The 17,658-nt window shown below is 38.6% G+C and overlaps 1 protein-coding gene across 1 annotated transcript in view; it reads left to right on the forward strand.

Annotated features, from left to right (window-relative positions):
• The window catches only part of DCHS2 (dachsous cadherin-related 2), a 134,650-nt gene that overhangs the window by 14,017 nt on the left and 102,975 nt on the right, over positions 1–17,658 (forward strand). The window contains exons 4-7 of the mRNA XM_067734645.1: positions 3,789–4,025; positions 5,021–6,037; positions 8,798–8,985; positions 10,306–10,405. Of these exons, the coding sequence (XP_067590746.1) occupies positions 3,789–4,025; positions 5,021–6,037; positions 8,798–8,985; positions 10,306–10,405 (1,542 nt within the window). The remainder of the gene's footprint in view (positions 1–3,788; positions 4,026–5,020; positions 6,038–8,797; positions 8,986–10,305; positions 10,406–17,658) is intronic.

A 17,658-nucleotide genomic window follows, 5' to 3' on the forward strand; every position in this document is an offset into this window, starting at 1 on the left:
CTATCTTCTCTCCCCCCATCTCTATCTCTGTCTCTATCTATCTATTTCAACTATTCGTTTTTGCTTCTCTGGAGAACCCTGACTGATCCAACATTCCTCCTGTAAAATAGTTTACCTGGGGCTTCCCTGGTGGCTCAGTGGTTAAGAGCCACCAGTGCAGGTGACACAGTTTCGAGCCCTAGTCCGGGAAGATCCCACATGTCACGGAGCAACTAAGCCTGTGCGCCACAACTACAGAGCTCGCGCAGCTAGAGCCTGTGCTCTGCAACAAAAGAAGACACCACAATGAGAAGCTCACACACCGCAATGAAGAGTAACCCCCGTTCACTGCAACTAGAGAAAGCCCGTGTCCAGCAACAAAGACCCAGTGCGGCCAAAAATAAATAAATACATTAAAAAAAAATAGCTTATCTGAGTAGAAAATTCTAGGTAGGCAGTTGTTTTCTTCTGTAACTTTCACGATATTACTTCATTAACTTCTGACCTCTGTTGTTGCCATTGAGAAGTCTGTTGTCAAATAATTTTTCCTTTATATGTTCTCAGTTTTTCTTCTCTTGTTGCTGCTATAAGATTTTATCTTTGTCTCTCTTTATTCAGAAATGTCACTGATGTATCTAATTATCAACTTCTCATTTTCCTGTATATGAGAATCATTCACCTCAGAAGTACCACCATCAGCCACACTGGTCTTGCAGTCCCCCTTGGGTGGTAAGCACCACCCTCACTGTGCCTTCTCAAAGGTGATCTGAGGGTAGGTTTCTAGGTTTTGAACATGAACAATTTACTGTTAGATAAATATTGCCAAAAGTGCCTTTTGGACAGTGTACATCCATACCACACCCTTTATTAACCCTGCATAATATCACTTAAAAGTTTTAGCAAACATTAGAGGTGAAAACAAGAGGTAATTATTTTTATTTTGCATTTGTTATTTTTAATGAGTTTGAGCATTATCATATTTATTCATACTTTATTCTTTCTTATCTGAGTTATCTGCCCTTATCCACTGCTACCCTAACTTTTGGCTTACCTGTATTTTTTCATCTTAGTTACAGAACTCTTCAGTTATTATGTATACTAAATTGTTGTTTATATATTTTCAAAATGTTGTTTTTTGATTTTATTTATAAACCATGGAGTAAACTAATGAGTAAGTGAATGAATGATAAGAAAGACAAAACCCATTAAAGTACAATGTAGTAAATGTATGATAGGCACACGTACTCAGGCCACTGTGGGATCCTGGAAGAGTGGTCTCTGAAAGAGAGTGGAAGGTAAGAGAAGGTCATCTGCGCCAGGTGAAAGTTGAGCTGTGCTTTAAAACATGAGTAGAAATCATTGTCAGAGAAGATGAAGTTATTCCAGGAAGGGGATGCAGCAATCCAAAGGGAAGAGCAAGATCTATTCTGGAAATTAGAAGGAGTTGACTGTGCCAAGAGCAAAATGTCCTGTACAGAGAGAATGGTGAGATGGGGCCACAGAGATGCAAAAGCGCTAATTGTGTGGCTTGCTTATTATGATAAAGCATTTGAACTTCCCCTGAAAACTGGGGGAAGCACTGATAGGCCGAGATTTGGATTTTAGGCAGACTATCCTAATACAAGTATGAAGAATGGTTTAGAAGGAGTCAGTCTGAAGGCAGGAAGACCAGCTTATGGTCTAGTTGAGGCACACATTAATCTTTTCATTGTCATAATCATCAAGAGTGTAAAATAAAACTCTTAAAAAAGTCTCAATAATTAAAATTGAGTTAACTCTAGAAGACTCTGTGCCCAGGGAGTGGGGGGTTATTGGGGTAGAGAGACTTTTCATTTTCTTCTGTAGACAGACACTTTTGCATTATTTGAGTTTTATTTTTTAATCAAGCCAAGACTTTAATAAGAAGAATTCTGAAGCTAATCAATAATGGAAGGGAAAGACCTGACTTAGAAATTAGTGTGATGAGTATTGAGTGCTTTGGTGGACCAGCAAATCAGTGTGAACCCCGATTTTAACACGGCTGCTAAAAGTGGGTGTGATAATACTTGGTTACATTAGTATTTTATAAGTATTCCAATAAAGAATGTTTATACTCTTCTTTGTTATAGTCAGATTGTTATCTGGAACCATGTGTTCCTGGATCAACTTGGAGAATGTTCAGGAGAAAGGAACTGCAAGAGAAATGGCATAAAATCATGTCAGATAAGAAAATGGGGATGCTGTGCCTGGAGCAGGTCTGATGAGATATTTGGCTTTGGTTATTGATGATGTGTTTGCCAAGGAGAAATAAGACAGATTCACTAAATTTCTAATGGAAATAGGAACAAGGAATTGGAGTTATAAGAGGGAAGATTTGATTTAAAAAAAGAAAGAAATCAAATGGGTGTCACCTTTTTTATGCCTAGAAAACTGATAATTCTGATGTTTTTGCAAGCTTCTCATAAACTGGCAAAACTGCAGTAGTCCTTCATTTAACTAATACTTACAGCCAATTGTGTTGTGATAGATTCCATACAGTTCAGCCACATTTATTTGTTTGTAAATTCATTTAAAAGTTTGTCTGTTTTTCTTTTTTGTTAACTACAACTAACATTTTCATTTCTAAGCTGGTTATCTATTTTCATGTTTTCACACTAACACACCAATGGGTGGTGTTAGCCATATTAAATGATTGGTTTTCTCAGCATTACTGGATCTCTCCCCAACTTATCCATTAAGACCTTCTCCTCTCACGAACACTCTGTGTATAAGCCTAACTTATCCCCATGGTTTTAACATTTTTGAAGTTTTCCTACCCACAGCCATTGATATTATACCCTCTCATCAATAACAAAAAAAATGGAGTTCCTTGAAAAAAAGTGCTGCACTCCATGGTCTTGTTCAGGACAAATGGCAAATACCCCAGAAGATAAAACTTTAATTTCATCTGTAGATTTAGGATCCTGGTGCCTGGGTAGATTGTGATCACCCAACAACCCTGCATTAGCTTAGACTACATTGGATTACGGGGTATACTCTGCTAGTCCATCATCCTGGGCTGCTGATATGGTAGGAAGGCCTAACAAAGGCAACAGTTTTTGTTTTTCTGGTGAATTGATATTCTTCCAAGATGTCTAACATTTAAGCTCTGGAAATATTGCTTACTTGACAGAATTTGGACCATCATTTTGCAAATATGCTCAAGTTCTTTGATTGGAAAGTAGATGTATCAAGGTTCTCCAGAGAAATGGAACCAACAGGAGATACATAAATATAAAGACATATAAAGATAAATATAAAGAGATTTATTGTAAGGAATTAGTCCTGTGATTATGGAGATTAACAGGCCCCAAGATCTGCAGGTGAGTTGGTAAACTCAGGATCCAGAGAACCAATGGCGTAGCTCGAGGTTGAAGGCTGGCAGTCTCAAGACTCAGGAGGAGCCAGGATGTTTCCGTTCAATTCCAAAGGAAGGGAAAAAACCAGTGTCCCAAGTCTAACAGAGTCCGGCAGGAGGACTCTCTCTTACTTGGAGGAGGACCAGCCCTTTTGTTCTAGTCAGGCCTTCAACTGATTGGATGAGGCCCACCCACAGCAGGGAGGCCAATATGCTTGACTCAGTCTATCCATTTGGGTTAATCTTACCCAAAAACACCCTCACAGAAACATGCAACATAATGTTTCACTGAATATTTGGGCACGCCATGGTCCAGTCAAGTGGACACATAAAATTAACCATCACAGTAGCATGAACAGATCAGGTGTTACTATGGCTCATCAGTATTTATTGCATGTTATCTGGTTTTTAATTCTCTCCTTCCCCTACCCAGGGATTATTTACCTAACATCAACTCTTAGTCATTTGGAATCCACCACACTTTTGCTGATGGTCTGTGCTCGAGATGGTGGTGGGCTCACATCTGTCACTAATGCTGAAGTCACCATACACATTCTTCAGACAACTCTGGCACCCACTGAATTTGAAAGGCCTAAGTATACTTTCTCAGTTTATGAAGATGTGCCTGAAGACAGTCCTGTGGGGACAGTGAAAGCAAAAGAGTCCTTGAGTAAGTACCTCTTATGCTGCATTGAAATCCATTACTGGAACATTTTCTATATTTTCTTAGGTTGTACAGTCTTGAATAAATCTTTCCTTTTCTCCATGCAAGAATTGAGACCATACAATCTATGGCTTGCTCTTTGTTCTTTCAACATTATTTTTATCGTACTTTGTTTTTCTAATCACAAAAGTAACAGGTACTTTTAACCCATTCTTCAAAGCGCGCGTGCACACACACACACACACACATACTTCCAAAAATTTTTTAATGAAAATACATCCAACTATCTTTGTTGTTCTACAATGACCATTTTTCCCCACTTTGTATATTGTGGACAGTTTTCCAAGTAACTGGACATCATTCCATCTCATTAAAATTAAAAGTTGCATTGTATTTATTTAAACATTTCCCTTTTGCTATCAATTTGAATGATTTACAATCATTTTTACTAGTCCAAATAATACTCAAGCAAATATCCTTATATGACTTGTACAAATTTCTCTGCAAGAAAAATTCTTAGAAGTGAATTACTTGTCCAAAGATCTTGTCATGCTCCGTAAACCTAACCCATCTTCTCTCCTTTCCTTAAATTTTATGGAGGGTATTTGCTTTTTATTGGTAGATATCATAGAGAAACACCAGTGTAAACTTGACTTTGCTTCCTCAAATATATAAAACAGACTGTAAAACAGGCATCCACATTATTTTCTGAATACCTTTCCCTTTTACTTAATACAAGAAGAGGTAAGGAAGATGGTGAAACCCGCGGCTTGTGCCTTGTCCATTGGACATTACTTTTGTCCACTAATACATCTGAAACCATGTGTCCACTTATCAACAGGCTTTGGAGAGCCGAGGAAGATGTGAGACATTGCATCATATTCTCTGTGGATATGATATACATTAATGCTTTCAGTTCTGTTTCCAGTAGGTACATTCTTTTGGCATAAAGTGATTGCTTTCTCTTTTCATTTTGTTCTTTTTTTTTTTTTCCTTTTCAGATTCCTCAGAGCCAATTCTTTATAGGATCTCCTCTGGTGATCTGGACGGAAAGTTCTTTATTCACCCATGGCTGGGCACCATTCGAACCCAGAAGCCTCTGGATCACGAAACACAGCCTGTGGTTGTGCTCACCATCCAGGCACAGCTCGGCAGCTCCCCCACCTGCAGCAGCACAGAGGTCAACATAACTGTCATCGATGTCAATGACAACCGCCCAGTGTTTCACAAAGCCTCTGATGGGGTTACGATATCCCAGAGCACAATGACTGGCACAGCCTTGTACCACGCCCGTGCAACAGACAAAGACAGCGGGCCCAACGGGGTCATCCGCTATGCCATTGCCAGTCAGAGCCCGAGCATCTTTTCCGTTGACTCGGGGCTTGGTGTGGTGTACCTCAACGAGAGCCTGGCAGGCGCTGGGCCCCAGGAGTGCACTCTGACACTCATGGCCCAGGATCTCGGCGTTCCTCCTCAGGCATCCCTGTTAGTGCTGACGGTCATTATTGAAAAACAAGAGCAAAACCCGTCTTTAACTTTTGAGCATTTGGTCTATCAAGCGGAAGTTAGTGAGTCCCTCTCACTGATGACCCCGGTCCTGAAAATCCAGGCCTGCCAGCTTGGCCCACAGCACACACCCCCGCAGCTCCTGTACTCGCTGGAGTCCGGCCCAGACTCGGCTGCGTTTGGCATCCATCCTTACACGGGTTGGATTTATTTGCGGCGACAGCTCGACTATGAATCCACACAAACATATAATTTTAGAGTGTTTGCCTGGATCCCGGAGGACAGAATGTCACAAAATGTGAGCACTTCAGTAACTGTTCATGTCCTGGATGAGAATGACAATTCCCCCACCTTCTTGCATGATGTCTTGTTTCTGAAAGTCAAGGAGAGTCCTGTTCCCCAAGGGGTAATAGGCAAAATTACAGCAATTGACAGAGACTCAGGGAAGAATGGACAGCTGTCATATTTCCTTTTGTCTGATGGAAAATTCTTCAAGATGAATCCTAATACAGGTAGCATTTTGTAGCTTGCACTTATTCCTTTAAAATTGGAATTGACAAAACTCAAATCTTTTAGCAAACATATAGTTAAAATTACAGTTTTTAGTAAATATCTTACTTGATTATATTATTGTGATTTTTAAAGTGAAGTCAAAATTGAACAGAATTTTCCCTTAAATGATTCATATTTCTCTTGCCTCACACCCACATACTGTCCGTATATGGTTCTTATTTTGAATTAGAGGTACACTCAGAAATGGACTAGATAAATTCTTGTGTAAAGTCTAATTCCACCCCCCCGCCCAACCACTCTTTTTCATTTGTAGATGTCTTTAAAATTTTTCAAATAATATTTTATAAAGTATAAATGTCATCAGTGAAAAACTAGAGAATAATCCACTTTTTAAGATTTTAAGTTAAGATTTCAAAGTCACTCTTTTGATATATTTCTCCATTCTCATTTTGATGAGGGAAACATAGAAAGGGCAAATATTTACACTGAGGTTTTTTTCATGTCTTAATTAGTTAGGTTAAATATACAAATGTTATTATATTGTATACATTTACAAAGTCTTTAATTCCTGCAAATACCTACAAATGAACTATGTTTATACTGCAACCACATAGTTGGAGAAACTGAAACTCGAGTAGCTCAAGTAACATGCCCAAGGTCACGGAGCTAGAAAGAAGTGAGAAGGTCACCACTTTGTACAATTCCAGGAGGCACTATTCATATTGTGGCCTTTGTACGTGGTGCCCCTTGCTCTACAGTGGGACAGAATTTGAATTCAATTCTGATTACCTTCAAAGTACCTATCGTGTGGATTAGGAAAAGGTGCCCCTTCCTCCAGCAGATGGAGCTTTACACCAGGGCACAAGGCCTGCCGAGATTGCAAGCTGGATCTCGGCTCCCATTCAGTCCTGAGCTGGGCCCCGCAGCAAGGCACAAACTGCACCGGCTGCACAGGATGGTCCGGCTTGCTCTTTACTTCCACGTGTTAGATAGTTCTCTAGGTTTTCTACTGCACTCGGTAATTTATTTTTTTCGAAAGAAGTTGAAATATACATTCGGTTCCCCCATGATCTTCTCTTTCCCACAGTTAGTCCAGATTCAGACCAGGTGTCCATTCCTAGAATTGCTGTACGGCTAGAAGCAAGAAGCTTCACCTTGGGACTCAGTTTCCTTACCTTGAAAAAAGGAGATAATTGCTGCCATGCTCCGTGTCCCGCTCTGGGGGTGTGTGTGTGGGGGGTGGTGGTGAAGAGTTAAAGTGTTATGAAGGGGCTTGGAAGGCTACATACTCGTAAGCTGTTCCTGTTCACTGGGGCTGGGGACAGCGGGGCAGCGCAGGGGCTGACCACATCCTCCAGTGCGTGGCATGCATGCGCAGCACGCAGGCACGCCCTCCACATCCGGGGCTCTGAGCAGCCTCAGGTAGTGACCCGAAACCTCACTCCCACGGAACCCTATGTGGAACCCCCACGCCCAGCCCCGGCTGAGCCTCCTAGTCTTTTCGAACAGCTGCTACATGTCAGTCAGAGTTGGTGCAGCAAATAAAAATCTGTTTGCCATTCAGGATTTAGGGTTTTCCTAGAAGAATTGCATTTTGGAACTTTAAAGATGCAGCTGTGGTCTTTGTCATTTTTGTTAGAATCACACTTATAGTAAACACTTTATAAATATAGTTGATATAGTAATTGGATATGGTAAACACTGCATTATACCTTCACCAATTCAGCAACTTATCCAAATATGAATTTTTTGTTGTTGTTCCTGATTTCACTTTTTGTTTTGTTCTACACACTGTCAATTGTTCTACATATTTCATTTGGAGGAAGAGGGCAAACAGATCTTGGTAATGGCAATGTTAGGTAGTAGTTGCTTCTCGATTACTTTATCACAAATAGATATTTTCATAAATAGTGAGGATATTAACGTCTGTTGAAACTCTGCAGCGGGAGATGGGCTACCAGAGATGGCCCTTGGCGGTAGGTAGAGGCAGTTACAATTTTATGCCGGAGTCTGTGGATGAAACACGAGGCTAGTCGCCTAGAAAACAGTTTTGAGCAAGAATATGTAAAATATAGCTTGTAAAGCATGAAGAGTTATTTGGGAAGTCACTGTCCTCACTATACATATATTTTGTGAGATAAAAATAAATAACTCTATACATAAAAGACAAACCATCACCTAGGAATGTATTTGATTTTCATGAAGGTACCTTGCCATTATCTTAAGTAATGATAACAACTCCCACGTTCGTAATAATTTACAGCTTACAGAGTCCTTTTAAATTTATGATTGCGTTAATGTTTGATAGCCCTAGGAGGTAGGGTCAGAGAGGTCCTTCTGTGCCTGAGGTGAAGAAACGGGCGCCCAAACCAGACCTTGTGATGTCAGAGCTGAGGTGCTTTCTGTATATTCAGTATGAAGGGAGACGTGCTGTAACTTTAAATCTTCTAAATTATTATTAAATTACCACAGAGTATTTTATCATTTGTTGTTATGAATTCATTCTTTAGTTCGAATGGTTGATGGTAGATAATTTGAAATACAAAGAATGACAAATTGAAGATGGCAGAAGAAACTTCAGAAAATTCTTTCAACAGCAGAGCTAGATTACTAAAGCATGTGGTCTTGGAAGTTGTGCTTTTAGAGCTTTATATCTGATTTTCCTTTCTGGGAATTGGTCTGAGATTTAATTGGTGGTTCATAAAGCCACAATTCTAGTACAAGCGTCAGCCTCTTTCATCCTGCTCTGTGCTCCTCAGGCGAACTTATCAGCTGGGTGGCCTTGGATCATGAGCAACGGGTGCACCATCAGGTGACTGTCTTAGTGACCGACCACGGCTCCCATCCTCGAAACGCCACCGCGCTGGTGTATGTCTCAGTTACTGACATCAACGATAACAGGCCGTATTTCCCACAGTGCCTCCCTGGGAAGGAATTACACATCAAGGTATGTGGAGCCAAGTAGCCGTGCAACGTTTGTAGTATTCTTAGTTACTTGTTTTGAGCACCATCTTGTGGTAAAAAGCATGAATTTATCCAGTCAGTCTTCTGTGGAAATGCATACATTTCTAGAGTTAGAATTGTCCACATGTCAAAAAAAAAAAAAAAAAACACAATTAAAACAAGAAAAGAAAATGCTTATATGTGCTAATTGGGATCACACATTCAGTGGTTTTATGATAATGTAGTTCTGTCTGTTGTATGCAAACGTCATGGTACTTCATTATCAGTATTGCTCAGACATGGCTTGTTTTTTTTCAGTAATTTGCATGCCTTTCTTTGTCTACAGCTCCTTGTGGGCACTTGAAACACATCTCTAAGATGGTTACTTGAAGATAGGAGAACAATCTGTAGCTCTAAAGTGGAGGGACGTGCAGCCAGAGATTGTAGCATTTGATCTTTGCAGGCACATGTGGAAACTTCTCATTATATTTACATGATCTTATCTTTTTCATTTCCATGTTTTTGTATGTTTTATAATGTACATAATAAGTTAGCATATTAGTTCATGTACATAATTAATAAATGTATCTTGGAGGAACTCATACTTTTTTTTTAATGAAAGGGTTATATGAATAAAACGTTGGGAAGCTATTGCTCTGCAACAATTGGGCGTTCAAATTGAGATCAGGTATGCATATTGAAAACCTCGAAATAGGTATTGAGGAAGTTAATAACTTTAACTTTATCTTCCAAAATCATATTTAAAGAAAATTCTACCAATGCAGAACATTATGATACTATCCTTATGATTTTTATTAATATATCATTTTATGTATCATGGCTTAATTAGGCAGTAAGACCCTAAACTTGGAGCTCAATTCCACATGTACATTTCAGAATTTCAGGAAAGTTTCTGTTAATTAATAAGGTATGTTTCCTGAAATAATGGCTTATGTTTATGTTTAGCATATTTTGGATCTTTTAAAAGAAAGGGATGAATAAGAAAATGCCAGAATTCTTAAAAAGCATCAAAAATCTAAGATTTTTTTAGTCAATTTTATTTCCTTTTTTTCTCAAAATTAGATTAAATGCTGCAGATAATTTGTTCAAATTGAGCAAAACATTTAAATTTGTAATGTGGATTTTTTTCATGGTTTTACACCCATATAACTTTTATATGGTAGACATTTGCATTTTGTGTGGATTTAAAAGTAGTTTTAAAAAATAATGCTTAGTAGTAATGTGTTCTGTAACTTAAAGATTCATTGATATTTCTTTTTTAAATTTCACTGACTAATTTGTAAGTCATTTGTCTTAATGACAGGTTCTGGAAGGTCAACCAGTAAATATGTTGGTTACAACTGTGTTTGCAAAGGATCTTGATGAAGGAAACAATGCAGAAGTTATATATTCAGTATCTTCAGGTAAAAGTTACTATATATAAAGGATTAAGAGTTTTTAGAATTTCCTCTTTTGTCTACCAACCATCTGCCTCCTTCTGGGAAAATAGTTAACACCGAAAATAGCACCATATTGCAAACAAAATACATTTGTTATTTTCTAGAATCACCTTTAAAAAAAAATAAAGTTTAATGGGGGCTTCGGTCGGATCCCAGGGAGAGGACTGGGGTTGGCTGCGTGAACACAGCCTGAAGGGGGATAGTGCGCCACAGCTAGCCGGAGAGGAAGTCCGGGAAAAAGTCTGGAGCTGCCGAAGAGGCAAGAGACTTTCTTACCTCTGTGTTTCCTGGTGCGTGACGAGAGGGGATTAAGAGCGCCGCTTAAAGGAGCTCCAGAGACGGGCGCGAGCCGCGGCTACCAGCGCGGCACCCAGAGATGGACACGAGACGCTAAGGCTGCTGCTGCCGCCACCAAGAAGCGTGTGCGAGCACAGGTCACTATCCACACCTCCCCTGCTGGGAGCCTGTGCAGCCCGCCAATGCAGGGTCCCATGATCCAGGGAAAACTTCCCTAAGAGAACACACGGTGTGCCTCAAGCTGGTGAAACGTCACGCTGGCTTCTGCTGCCGCAGGCTCACCCCGCATCCGCACCCCTCCCTCACCCCCGTCCTGAGTGAGCCAGAGCCCCCAAATCAGCGGCTACTTTAACCCTGTCCTGTCTGAGCGAAGAACAGACGCCCTCAGGCGACCTACACGCAGAGGAGGGTCCAAATCCACAGCTGAACCCCGGGAGCTGTGCGAACAAAGAAGAGAAAGGGAAATCTCTCCCAGCAGCCTCAGAAGCAGCAGATTAAATCTCCACAATCAACTTGATGTACCCTGCATCTGTGGAATACCTGAGTAGACAAGGAATCATCCCAAGTTCAGGATGTGGACTTTGGGAGCAACTATATATATATATATTTTTTTTTTCTTTCCTTTTTCTCTTTTTGTGAGTATGCATGTGTATGCTTCTGAGTGTGATTTTGTCTGTATAGCTTTGTTTTTACCATTTGTCCTAGGGTTCTGTCTACTTTTTTTTTTTTAATTAAAAAAGTTTTTTTTCTTCATAATTTTTTTTATTTTAATAACGTTATTTCATTTTATTTTACTTTAATTTATATTCTTTTATTTTATCTTCTTCTTTCTTTCTTTTTGTTCTCCGTGTTATTCTGAGCCCTGTGGAGGACAGGCTCTTGGTGCTCCAGCCAGGTGTCAGGGCTGTGCCACTGAAGTGGGAGAGCCAATTCAGAAGACTGGTCCACAAGAGACCTCCCAGCTCCAAGTAATATCAAACAGCGAAAATCTCCCATAAATCTCCATCTCAATGTCAAGACCCAGCTCCAATCAATGACCAGCAAGCTAGAGTACAGGACACCCTATGCCAAACAACTAGCAAGACAGGAACACAACCCCATCCATTACCACAGAGGCTGCCTAAAATCATAATAGGCCACAGACATCCCAAAACACACCACGAGACGTGGATCTGCCCACCAGAAAGACAAGATCCATGCTCACCCACCAGAACACGGGCACTAGTCCCCTCCACCAGGAAGCCTACATAACCCACTGAACCAACCCTAGCCACTGGGGAAAGACACCAAAAACAATTGAAACTATGAACCTGCAGCCTGCGAAAAGGAGACCCCAAAAACAGTAAGTTAAGCAAAATGAGAAGACAGAGAAACACACAGCAGATGAAGGAACAAGGCATAAACCCACCAGACTTAACAAATGAAGAGGAAATAGGCAGTCTACCTGAAAAATAATTCAGAATATTGATAGTAAAGATGATCCAAAATCTTGGAAATAGAATGGAGAAAATATAAGAAACATTAACAAGGACCTAGAAGAACTAAAGAGCAAACAAAGAGTGATGAACAACACAATAAATGAAATTAAAACTTCTCTAGAAGGGATCAATAGCAGAATAACTGAGGCAGAAGAACGGATAAGTGACCTGGAAGATAAAATAGTGGAAATAAGTAGTGCAGAGAAGAATAAAGATAAAAGAATGAAAAGAATTGAGGACAGTCTCAGAGACCTCTGGGACAACATTAAACACACCAACATTCAAATTATACGGGTCCCAAAAGAAGAAGAGAAAAAGAAAGGGACTGAGAAAATATTTGAAGAGACTGTAGTTGAAAACTTCTCTAATATGGGAAAGGAAATCGTTAATCAAGTCCAGGAAGCACAGAGAGTCCCATACAGGATAAATCCAAGGAGAAACACACCAAGACACATATTAATCAAACTGTCAAAAATTAAATACAAAGAACAAATATTAAAACCAGCAAGGGAAAAACAACATATAACACATAAGGTGATCCCCATACAGTTAGCAGCTGATCTTTCAGCATAAACTCTGCAGGCCAGAAGGGAGTGGCAAGACAAATTTAAAGTGATGAAGTAGAAAAACCTACAACCAAGATTACTCTACCCAGCAAGGATCTCATTCAGATTTGATGGAGAAATTAAAAGCTTTAGAGACAAGCAAAAGCTAAAAGAGTTCAGCACCACCAAACCAGCTTTACAACAAATGCTAAAGGAACTTCTCTAGGCAGGAAACACAAGAGAAGGAAAAGACCTACAATAACAAACCCAAAACAATTAAGAAAATGGTCATAGGAACATACATATCAATAATTACCTTAAATGTAAATGGATTAAATGCTCCAGCCAAAAGAGATAGACTGGCTGAAAGGATACAAAAACAAGACCCATATATATGCTGTCTACAAGAGACCCACTTCAGTCCTAGGGATACATACAGACTGAAAGTGAGGGAATGGAAAAAGATATTCCATCCAAATGGAAATCGAAAGAAAACTGGAGTAGCAATTCTCATATCACACAAAATAGACATTAAAACAAAGACTATTACAAGAGAAAAAGAAGGACACTACATAATGATCAAGGGATCAATCCAAGAAGAAGATATAACAATTGTAAATTTTTATGCACCTAAAACAGGAGCACCTCAATACATAAGGCAAATACTAACAACCATAAAAGTGGAAATCCACAGTAACGCAATCATAGTAGGGGACTTTAACACCCCACTTTCACCAATGAACAGATCATCCAAAATGAAAATAAATAAGGACACACAAGCTTTAAATGATACATTAAACAAGATGGACTTAATTGATATTTGTAGGACATTCCATCCAAAAACAACAGAATACACTTTCTTCTCAAGTGCTTATGGAACATTCTCCAAGGTAGATCATATCTTGGGTCACAAATCAAGCCTTGGTAAATTTAAGAAAGTTGAAATTGTATCAAATATCTTTACTGACCACAGTGCTATGAGACTAGATATCAATTACAGGAAAAAACTGTAAGAAAGACAAACACATTTGAGGCTAAACAACACACTAGTTAATAACCAAGAGATCACTGAAGAAAGCAAAGAGGAAATCAAAAAATACCTAGAAACAAATGACAGTGAAAACACAACGACCCAAAACCTGTGGGATGCAGCAAAAACAGTTCTAAAAGGGAAGTTTATAGCAATACAATCCTACCTTAAGAAACAAGAAATATCTCAAATAAAAAACCTAACCTTACACCTAAAGTAATTAGAGAAAGAAGAACAAAAAAAACCCCAAAATTAGCAGAAGGAAAGAAATCATAAAGATCAGATCAGAAATAAATGAGAAAGAAATGAAGGAAACAATAGCAAAGATCAATAAAACTATAAGCCGGTTCTTTGAGAAGATAAACAAAATTGATAAACCATTAGCCAGACTTATCAAGAAAAAAAGGGAGAAGACTCAAATCTATAGAATTAGAAATGAAAAAGGAGAAGTAACAACTGACACTGCAGAAATACAAAGCATCATGAGAGATTACTACAAGCAACTCTATGCCAATAAAATGGACAACCTGGAAGAAATGGACAAATTCTTAGAAATGCACAACCTTCCGAGACTGAACCAGGAAGAAATAGAAAATGTGAACAGACCAATCCCAAGCAGTGAAATTGAAACTGTGATTAAAAATCTTCCAACAAACAAAAGTCCAGGACCAGATGGCTTCACAGGTGAATTCTATCAAACATTTAGAGAAGAGCTAACACCTATTCTTCTCAAACTCTTCCAAAATATAGCTGAGGGAGGAACACTTCCAAACTCATTCTACTAGGCCACCATCACCCTGATACCAAAAGCAGACAAAGATGTCACAAAGAAGGAAAACTGCAGGCCAATATCACTGATGAACATAGATGCAAAAATCCTCAACAAAATACTAGTAAACAGAATCCAACAGCACATTAAAAGAATCATACACTATGATCAAGTGGGGTTTATCTGAGGAATGCAAGGATTCTTCAATATACGCAATCAATGTTATATACCATATTAACATATTGAAGGAGAAAAACCATATGATCATCTCAATAGATGCAGAGAAAGCTTTCGACAAAATTCAACATCCATTTATGATAAAAACCCTCCAGAAAGTAGGCATAGAGGGAACTTACCTCAACATAATAAAGGCCACATATGACAAACCCACAGCCAACGTCATCCTCAATGGTGAAAAACTGAAACCATTTCCACTAAGATCAGAAAAAAGACAAGGTTGCCCACTCTCACCAATATTATTCAACATAGTTTTGGAAGTTTTAGCCACTGCAATCAGAGGAGAAAAAGAAATAAAAGGAATGTAAATTGGAAAAGAAGAAGTAAAGCTGTCACTGGTTGCAGATGACATGACACTATACATAGAGAATCCTAAAGATGCTACTAGAAAACTCCTAGAGCTAATCAATGAATTTGGTAAAGTAGCAGGATACAAAATTAATGCACAGAAATCTCTTGCACTCCTATACAATAACAGTGAAAGATTAGAAAGAGAAATTAAGGAAACAATCCCATTTACCATCGTGGCAGAAAGAATAAAATACCTAGGAATAAACGTAATTTAAGGAGACAAGAAACCTGTATGCAGAAAATTGTATGACAGTGATGAAAGAAATTAAAGATGATACAAATAGATGGAGAGATATACCATATTCTTGGATTGGAAGAATTAACATTGTGAAAATGACTATACTGCCCAAAGCAATCTACAGATTCAATGCAATGCCTATCAAACTACCACTGGCATTTTTCACAGCACTAGAACAAAAAATTTCACAATTTGTATGGAAACACAAAAGACCCTGAATAGCCAAAGCAATCTTGAGAAAGAAAAACGGAGCTGGAGAAATCAGGCTCCTGAACTTCAGACTATATTACAAAGCTACAGTAATCAAGACAGTATGATACTGGCACAAAAACAGAAATATGGATCAATGGAACAGGACAGAAAGTCCAGAGATAAACCTATGCACATATGGTCACCTTATATTTGATAAAGGAGGCAAGAATATACAGTGGAGAAAAGACGGCCTCTTCAATAAATGGTGCTGGGAAAACTGTACAGCTACATGTAAAAGAATGAAATTGAACACTCCTTAACACCATACACAAAAATAAACTCAAAATACATTAAAGACCTAAATATAAGGCCAGACACCATCAAACTCTTAGAGGAAAACATAGGAAGAACACTCTATGACATAAATCACAGGAAGATCCTTTTTGACCCACCTCCTAGAGAAATGGAAATAAAAATAAACAAATGGGACCTAATGAAACTTCAAAGCTTTTGCACAGCAAAGGAAATCATAAACAAGACAAAAAGACAACCTTCAGAAAGGGAGAAAATATTTGCAAGTGAAGCAACTGAGAAAGGATTAATCTTCAAAATTTACAAGCAGCTCATGCAGCTCAATATCAAAAGAACAAACAACCCAATCCAAAAATGGGCAGAAGACCTAAATAGACATTTTTCCAAAGAAGATATACAGACTGCCAACAAACACATGAAAGAATTCTCAACATCATTAATCATTAGAGAAATACAAATCAAAACCACAATGAGATATCATCTCACACCGGTCAGACTGGCAATCATCAAAAAATCTAGAAACAATAAATGCTGGAAAGGGTGTGGAGAAAAGGGAACCGTCTTGCACTGTTGGTGGGAATGTAAATTGATACGTCACTATGGAGAACAATATGGAGGTTCCTTAAAAAACTAAAAATAGAACTACCATATGACCCAGCAATCCCACTGCTGCGCATATACCCTGAGAAAACCATAATTCAAAAAGAGTCATGTACAAAAATATTCATTGCAGCACTATTTACAATAGCCAGGGCATGGAAGCAACCTAAGTGTCCATCAACAGATGAGTGGATATAGAAGATATGGCACATATATACAATGGAATATTACTCAGCCTTAAAAAGGAATGAAACTGAGTTATTTGTAGTGAGGTGGATGGGCCTAGAGTCTGTCATACAGAGTGAAGTAAGTCAGAAAGAGAAAAACAAATACCGTATGCTAACACATATCTATGGAATCTAAAAAAAAAAGCAAAAAAATTGGTCAGGAGAACCTAGGGGTAAGATGTGAATAAAGATGCAGACATAGTAGAGAATGGACTTGAGGATACGGGGAAGGGGAGGGTAAGCTGGGACAAAGTGAGACAGTGGCATGGACATATATACTCTACCAAACGTAAAATAGATAGCTAGTGGGAAGCAGCAGCATAGCACAGGGAGATCAGCTCGGTGCTTTGTGGCCACCTAGAGGGGTGGGATAGGGAGGTTGGGAGGGAGTGAGATGCAAGAGAGTAGAGATATGGGAACATATGTATATATATAACTGATTCACTTTGTTATAAAGCAGAAACTAGCACACCATTGTGAAGCAATTATACTCCAATAAAGATGTTAAAAAAATAAAATAAAATAAAATTTTAATGTAAAATCATATTATTTTTTCTATGTCCTAATTAGAAATCAACCAGCCATCCACTTTAAATGAATAATTTTCAGTAATCTGAAATGCAAATCAACTTTTACTGACAGGAAAATACTAGTTAATGGACAAAAATTGGTATTGAGTATAAAGACATATGATTATGAACACCAAGCATCTGTGAATCTCTATGAAAATTAAATATTCTTAAGGTCAAAGTAAATCATATTTAGAAAATGCAGAGTGAAGTAAGTCAGAAAGAGAAAAACAAATATTGTATGTCAATGCATATATGCGGAATCTAGAAAAATGGTACAGATGTACCTCTTTGCAAGGCAGAAATAGAGACACAGACATAGAGAACAAACGTATGAACACCAAGGGGGGAAAGGGGAGCTGGGATGAATTG

This window comes from Pseudorca crassidens, chromosome 4 (assembly GCF_039906515.1).
Source record: "Pseudorca crassidens isolate mPseCra1 chromosome 4, mPseCra1.hap1, whole genome shotgun sequence".
Taxonomy (NCBI): Eukaryota; Metazoa; Chordata; class Mammalia; order Artiodactyla; family Delphinidae; genus Pseudorca; species Pseudorca crassidens.